This window comes from Zootoca vivipara, chromosome 11 (genome assembly GCF_965207765.1).
Source record: "Zootoca vivipara chromosome 11, rZooViv2.hap1.1, whole genome shotgun sequence".
In the NCBI taxonomy this organism is placed as follows: domain Eukaryota; kingdom Metazoa; phylum Chordata; class Lepidosauria; order Squamata; family Lacertidae; genus Zootoca; species Zootoca vivipara.
The window spans coordinates 13,848,617-13,856,452 of NC_142594.1; the positions used below are offsets into that span (position 1 = coordinate 13,848,617).

The following is a 7,836-nucleotide window of genomic DNA, read 5'->3' on the forward strand; positions in this document are numbered from 1 at the left end:
GCATGAGGTCCTGCCCGGGGCGCCTGCGCAGTACAGAGCAGCGGAAACGGATACGCGAAGCGACCGGAAGCGGCTCTTTCTTTCTCCCCGCGGCCTTCGGCTCGTGAGGCGGCCATCATGGTGAGCGCAGCCTGCTCCGCATGGCTTTATCTCGAGGGCGACTGGGTGGGGGCCGGAATGGCCGTCGAGGGGAGCCGCGCGACCTGCCCTTCACGTGAGGCGGGGAAGGCGCCCGGGGGGAGCGGCGTGAGGCGGGGGGACGGCCGGGAAGGGCCTTCGCTTGAGGGAGGGGGGAGACCGTAGGGCTTCGGAGGGGGGGAATAGGCCAAGGGGGGCGGGGAGCGGGGGGCAATAAGGGGGACGGAGGGGGAAAGTGCGGTCTCGGGGGGGAATGCGATCTCGGGGAGAGGGAGCCCCGCCGCCAACCACCTCGTGCCACCCAGCCGTCGGCCCGCATGCGAAGAGCCAGGCCCCGCGGAACAGCAGCAGCTGCCGCCTGAAACCCGCTCTTCCGCGCAGCTTTTACAGACTTTTCTTGCCTGCCGTTCAAATCCTTATGCAGAGGCAGTAAGAGATGCTTCTATTGGCAAGAGAGATGCTTTTTTCTCTCACCCCCCTCCCAAAAAAATCACGATTTTCATTTAAAAGAAACACCCTCCCGCGCATTTCTGTGTATGAATAGCATAGATGCCACTTCCTGCTCGCTGCTTCTGCAAGGAAATGCCCCTGCAGCGTCCCGCGAAATACTTATTCGGATCCCGTTTCAGAACTCAAGTCTTCTCCTCGAAGCCTTTGCTAGCTCATCGCATTTCATCCCCCCCCCAATTTACTCTTGTCTGCCCTCTCCCAGTGTACATTGCAAGCACTAAGGGCTCGCTCTTTTCTGTCTTTCCAAAGGGACTGTGCAATCTAAACAAGTAAAGGGTAAAAATGCCTACCATAGAAGTGTGACGAGGGGAATTGTGTAATTGTTTTGAAGCACTTTTTACCCTTTCAAAATTGTTTTGAAGGGTGAAGGAGGGGTAATGACTTCATTTGTTCAAGTCCTCCAATAATTCTCTCAGCCCCTGGCTGTTGGTGATTTTACCCAATGGGAAAGGTGGTTAATGATGGAACTCTGGTTACAGGTAAGGGACGATGCAGGGGATGGGGTAAGCTCTTCAAGCAAGGGCTTGATGATGGATAGAAGTTCATGATACCTAGATGTAATAATTTAAATATATTTTGTTCTGTCCACTAGTTTTCTTGAGCACTTCAGGAAATCTCGAGTTTTACTGTTTCTTGGGCGTCTTTTTTGTTTTGTTTTGTTTTGCTGTTCTGTAATAGTGCTAGGTTCACAGTTCAAAGTGTTCCTAAGTGCCCAGCAGTACACCATTGTAAGTTGTTAAAATAACGTCCTGTCTCTTTAAGGTGTTCAAACGCTACGTTGAGATTGGCAGAGTTGCCTATATTTCCTTTGGACCACATGCGGGCAAGCTGGTAGCGATTGTGGATGTTATTGATCAGAACAGGGTAAGTTTGAATGCTACCTTTTGTGTCTCTTGATGATTGAGAAGGAACAGAGTCGGTGCCATTATTTTTTTACTAAACATAAGTCCTTTCAAATACTTGAGTGCTGAAGCAACCCAGCAGTAATGAAATATGCAACCTAAAATATATAATTAGTTACTAATTTATCCCTTTTACATACCACTACAGAGGTAAGCGTATGGGTTCATATGGGTGCAGGTGGTCCTTAGTTTGCCTGTAAAAAAGCACCATGTAAGTCTTTGAAGGTCTCAGGCTTCTACCGGTAGTTCCTATGACTGGTCTGTGTGTGCTCTGTGACACTGAGCAATTACCTAAGATTTAGGTGGGGTTGTGCTAAAGGTTAGGCTTTCAGACATTTAACGTTTCCACAAATTATTATTGTTGTAGTCTGCCATATCCCAGTTGCCTTGTCCAACATGTGCAGCTCAATCCCATGCATGCTTACTCAGAAGTCAGTCCCATTATACAGTGGTACCTCTGGTTGCAGACATGATCTGTTCCGGGGTGCCATTCGCACCCCGAAAAGTCCGCAACCAGAGCAGTGCTTCTGCGTGCACGGCGAAACCTGGAAGTAAACACTTCCGCGGGTGCCGCATTCACAAGCTGAAAAGACGCAACCTGAAGCGGACGCAACATGAGGTGTGACTGTATTCAGTTGGGCTTATTCCCAGGGAAATTGTGTGTCAAACTGCATTCTAAATGGCTACTTTAGCCATTAAAATGTTGCCATAGATGCTTTTCTTTCTGCCACTTGTGTGCAGGTGAGCTACTGAGGTAGCAAGGGAACTTCTGGGTTTCAAGAAACGGCTGCTTTATAATAATGGTTGCCGACTGGTGCTGTGTGCCTTTTCCCTGTTGAAGTTTCTGTGCTTAGGTTTAGAATCTAAATCGATTCAGGTTTTCTTTTAGACTGGCAAAACAGTATTGTATTTTTCTCCCTGAATCCAAGGGTCCTATTGAAAACCTTCTCTTTTCTTTAGGCACTAGTAGATGGTCCCTGCAGCGGTGTCAGAAGGCAAGCTATGCCCTTCAAGTGCATGCAGCTGACTGACTTTGTTCTCAAGTTTCCTCACAGGTTTGTGTCTGTCTCTCTCTTTTTTTGTAATCCAGCATCACTGCCTCTCTAAACTTGGAAAATTGTGGAAATAGCTTGCATTGCTACTGCTGTAGCAAAGTGCATCATACTCACTTCTGTTAACTGTTTATCATGTTCAGCATTGGCTGAAATCTTTGCTGAAGATGTGTGGTTTCATAGGACTCTCCTTCATTTTCGAGGAAGGCTTCACTTTGTATCAGCTTGAAGGGTATCCTGCTATAGTTGGGCTGAAGGCCCTAGTTTGCTAGCTTGTCCCAACCCACTGCATATGTTAAAAATGGGTATCAGCCCTTACTTCACAAACCTTCCCCCTGCCTCCCCCCCCAAAAGGACTGGCATGATAGGGTCATGTATGCTGAAACTATGAGATGGAAAAAAGAAAGAGTACCTACCAGAGAGGAATGGCAAGCATAAGTTGATGGACTACGCCGAAATGGTAAAGCTGACTGGAAAGCTCAGGAACCAAGAGGACAAAAACTTTTGAAAAGAATGGGGGAAATTTTATAATTTATTTAGGAGACCACTGTAAGCAGATGAAAACATTAGCAGGATTCTAATTTCACTTGTAATGTAACAAATACGGTGGGTAATATGGATGGATATAAAATACAGTGGTACCTCGGTTTAAGTACACAATTGGTTCCGGAAGTGTGTACTTAACCTGAAGCGTACTTAACCTGAAGTGAACTTTCCCATTGAAAGTAATGGAAAGTGGATTAATCCGTTCCAGCCGGGTCCGTGGAGTACTCAACCTGAAGTGTACTTAACCCGAAGTATGAGGTCCGCAGAGTACTTAAACTGAAAGTACTCAAACTGAAGCGTACTTAAACCGAGGTATGACTGTATAGATTATGGAGTAATATGCAGTTGAAAATGTTGACAATAGGACCCATGGAGGGAAGTCTGGAGATTCAGAGAAATCTGTATATGGATATGCATTTGTTATTGTTATAAATTTATATTTGTAAAATCAAATAAAAATGATTTCAGAATGTCTGCTGAAACTATGACATCACATAATCATAGTTGCTAGAGGCTGCCTAACAGAAGAACCTGCTGTTTGTGACCACTGTCCTTACAAAGCAAAAGTCCGTTCCATACAGATAATTCTTCAAGCCATGTTAGGATCTGAACTGTTACTTTTTCTAAGCGGCTCTTATGAGACTATTTTTTGAAGGGCTAGGTGTATGGTTGCTACAAAGCTTTTACCCCTTCCTATTAGGTCAAGAGGCTAGCAGGGAAATGCAGTGTACAGTAGAATGTTTTTCAGTGCATTGAGATTTGTTTGAAAATGAGAGAATCATTTGAAAATGAGACTGAGATTTGTTTGATAATGAGAGCTGGTGTTTTGTTTCAGTAACAAATATTGGTGCTTTTTTCTTAAATTAGTGCTCGTCAAAAGTATGTGAGAGCTGCTTGGGAGAAGGAAAACGTTAACGAGAAGTGGAAAACCACCAGATGGGCACAAAAAATTGAAGCTAGGAAGAAGGTATGTTTTTGAAAATGAAGGCTGCAACATTGGGCTGAAATACTGATGCTAAACTAGCCAAATAAGCTGTTGCGTGGGCAACTGAATGATTAGTAGGATGACTTCAGCAGCAAAAGTCCCAGTAGGTCAACAAGGTTGAATCTAAATCTATTCAGTTAAAAAGCCACCTCTGTCATGTGCCTGGCTGCCGGTATGCTAAGTTCATTTAGGAGAGGACCTTTAGGTGTTGCAATGGATCACTCTTTCTCTCCCCCCCCCCCTTAAAACCTTAATTGCTTATTGCTGTGTTCCTGGTTTTCTGAAGAGCCCAGAAGTTTTTTTTTTGAAGGGCCAGTAAAAACAGCTATAATTAACACTAAACAAATCTACTCTGCATGCTCTTCGAAGTACCATTCAGAACAGGCAACTGGCGTACCACGCAGACCTTGCTGGAGCAATTCTCTCTCACACCTAATCTACCTCACAGTATTAGAAACTCAGATATACTGTAAAAGCTAGGCGCCAAACAGCTCCTTAAATCAGGGTTAAAGTCACCAAAATGGAATGCATGCAGACAGCTCAAAAGTTGTGTTTTCCAATATGGCTTTTTGGTTCCTGAAATTCATTATCATGGTGCAGATAAAATACAACAAAATTCTGCAAGTTGTGTTGCTATTGAGTGAAAACAGGCAAGATCCAAGGATCCCCAGGCTTGCACCTCCAGGTGGTGGAGATGTCCTAGTGCCTGACAAATTTCAAATGTTGCCTCTCAGAAGAGATGCGAGGATAAAAAGGACAAACGAGCAGAACTAAGTACGCTACCCTGACCTTGCTAGAGGAAAGGCAGGATCTAAATGTAATAAGATAAATAAGAATGCTCAGAAGCTAAATTGGCAGGCATGAGATATGTACTTCATTGGGTTGAAAACAAGTTTGAAAGTTTGAACAAAACTCAGCCTTATTTAGCAAGGTGGTTATATTTCTAACAATTATTTTTTTGTCTGCCCTGGAAAATCTTTCCACAGAAAGCCAAGATGTCAGATTTTGATCGTTACAAGGTCATGAAGGCCAAGAAAATGGTAGGTAAAGGCAAAACTGCTGGCAATCTAGATTTATATTCCTTTTCCTTTGTCATTTTAATAACTGTTTGAACAGAACTGTCCTTCATATCAGTGTGAGCACCTTGTAGTTTCATGTTCTGGGTTTGATTAGACTGCTGCAATTCATGGTATGCAAGGCTACATCTGAAGACCCCTTGGAAACTGCAGTGGGTCCAAATACAGCTGCTAGCCATGTGTGGATGGAACACAACTCGCTGGCTCTAGGGTTGTCTCCGCTGCCTTGCTGGGAAGCAGTGCTTTATTTTGATGGCTGCCTTTTCCTTCACCTCCCACTTCCCTCTCCATCTTTCACCCTCGCACCTGAGCCCTCCATGCTGTGCGCTCCAAGGAAGGGGTCATTCGAGGCATTGTGGGTGAGGTAGCCCTACCATTTTTGCTGTCTGTTTAAAGGCTCACTGCAGCAGTGCTCCCTTCCTTACAAGAGGCGACCTCAAAGTGGAGGTCGGGGACTGTCTGCCACCCCTCCCAATCTGCTGCCTGAAGCAGTTGCCTTATCACAGGGCTGCCCCCGACCTGTTCTGTCACTCACTCTGCACTTTTGCAGTCCTTTCTGCGCAGTCTCTGCAAGCTTAACTTTTGCGAAATGGAAACGGAAATTGTTGACCGCAGCTCAAGCAAAATAACCCCAGTCTGCATTGCAACTCAAACACTAGTAACCACTGTGTTTCTCCGAAAATAAGACACCATCTTATATTTATTTTTCCTCAAAAAAACAAAACAAAACCCCACTATGGCTTATTTTCAGGGGATGTCTTATTTCCCCCCCCCTCCTGCCGTGGCCGGCATTGCTGCTGCGTCTATCACTATGTCTTATTTTCGGGGTATGGCTGAACGCTTAAAAATCCTGCTATGGCTTATTTTATGACTAAGTCTTAAAATAGGGAAAACAGGGTAATAAAGTCAGTTAGATAGGGTGAAAACGTGAGTCCTGCTTACAACCGTGTATAATTTTGTTTCCTTTACAGAGAAACAGAATCATCAAGCACGAAGTGAAGAAGCTGCAAAAGGCTGCCGCTGCTCCTCCCAAAAAAGCATAAATTGTCAGCAAATAAAAGATTTTCATGTGCACCTAGTATAGCTGTATGACTGTTTCTTCAGCTGCTTTTGCCAGATTTTTGATAAAAACTGAATACTAAGATGTGCATAAAATGGCTACCATTCACCTTAAAGGTAAAGGGACCCCTGACCATTAGGTCCAGTCGCAGACGACTCTGGGGTTGCGGTGCTCATCTCGCTTTACTGGCTGAGGGAGCCGGCGTACACCTTCTGGGTCATGTGGCCAGCATGACTAAGCCACTTCTGGCGAACTAGAGCAGCGCACGGAAACGGCGTTTACCTTCCCGCCGGAGTGGTACCTATTTATCTACTTGCACTTTGACGTGCTTTCGAACTGCTAGGTTGGCAGGAGCAGGGACAGAACAACGGGAGCTCACCCTGTCGCGGGGATTGGAACCGCCGACCTGATCGGCAAGCCCTAGGGCCTAGGTTCTGTGATTTAGCCCACAGCGCCACCTGCGTCCCATTACCATTCATCTTAGTGCAGGCAAATCGATACCTGGTGCAGGTGTCAACTAGGCAATAGCCAGTTAAAACTTATGTCTTTTGGGTAACTGTTCAAGTTTGTCCTTTACATACACTAGTGGCCAAATTTGTGGAAACCTTTTGTAAGAAGTGTATTTTCGAGGTTTGATGGCTCGTAACACCACTTTTTTGGAGTAATACCAAATACATATCAGTGGAAAGATAGCTTAGTGAAGAATGTAATGCAATAACTTTTATGAAGGGTGATTTATTACAACAGCAGTCATAAAGAGGAAACATGAAACACATAGAAAAAATGAGATATACACAAATTCTCACCATGCCAGTTAATACTTAGTTGGGAAACCTTTAGCTTTAATTATGGCCTTACAATGCCTTCCCATGGAGTAAACCCAGTTTTTTAGTTCTGCAGCTGTAATAATGTGAAACCAAGATTGAATTATTGCCTTTTATTTATTGGGTTTTATTGCTTGGTTGCTTCTGACCAACAAGCTTTGGGCTGAGGAGGCAGTACTTGTTATATTATGACCGTCCCATTCTCCCCTCATCATCAAGTGAGATCTACACAATCAAAGATTTATGCCACACACTTCCTCCCTCCATGCACCTTTGCCCTGCTGGACTGCCATGTGGGCTTGCGGGATTTTAGCAGGTATGGAATGGAAACATCTGTCTGCCAAATGCCCTCCCTGTCTAAAATGCTCCCAACATTTCATTGGGCAACGGTGTGCCCTCTGTTGAGCAAAGGAGAGAGAAAAAGAGCGGTCTCAGAGAAAATATGGCTGTGGTTGACGACGGAGCCTTTTCTTGATGTGGGGGTGAGCATGAATGAATGAATGATCCTCCACTGTTTGATGTGGCAGCCATCTTCCGCCATGCCCCCCCCCCCGGGACTGACGCCCGTGGCACTGCCTCAAAAATCCAAATGTGTTCACTACCTCAAGATAAATCTCTCACTCCTCCTCACTTGCCTTGCCCAAACAGACAATATTTTCACTTAACACTGTAGCACAACATGTCTGTTCTACATGAACAGACCAGGAACCTAATACACAAACTCTTAATGGGGGAGGGTAGGG

At 45.0% G+C, this 7,836-nt stretch overlaps 1 protein-coding gene across 1 annotated transcript; it reads left to right on the forward strand.

The window, feature by feature from the left end:
- The first annotated feature begins 93 nt into the window (after nucleotides 1–93).
- RPL14 (ribosomal protein L14) lies at nucleotides 94–6,288 on the forward strand. The gene is made up of 6 exons (XM_035130053.3): nucleotides 94–120; nucleotides 1,411–1,512; nucleotides 2,511–2,605; nucleotides 4,016–4,115; nucleotides 5,120–5,173; nucleotides 6,181–6,288. The coding sequence occupies exons 1-6, from the start codon at nucleotides 118–120 to the stop codon at nucleotides 6,250–6,252; spliced, it is 426 nt and encodes a 141-aa protein (XP_034985944.1). The 5' UTR covers nucleotides 94–117; the 3' UTR covers nucleotides 6,253–6,288.
- Nucleotides 6,289–7,836: the final 1,548 nt, after the last annotated feature.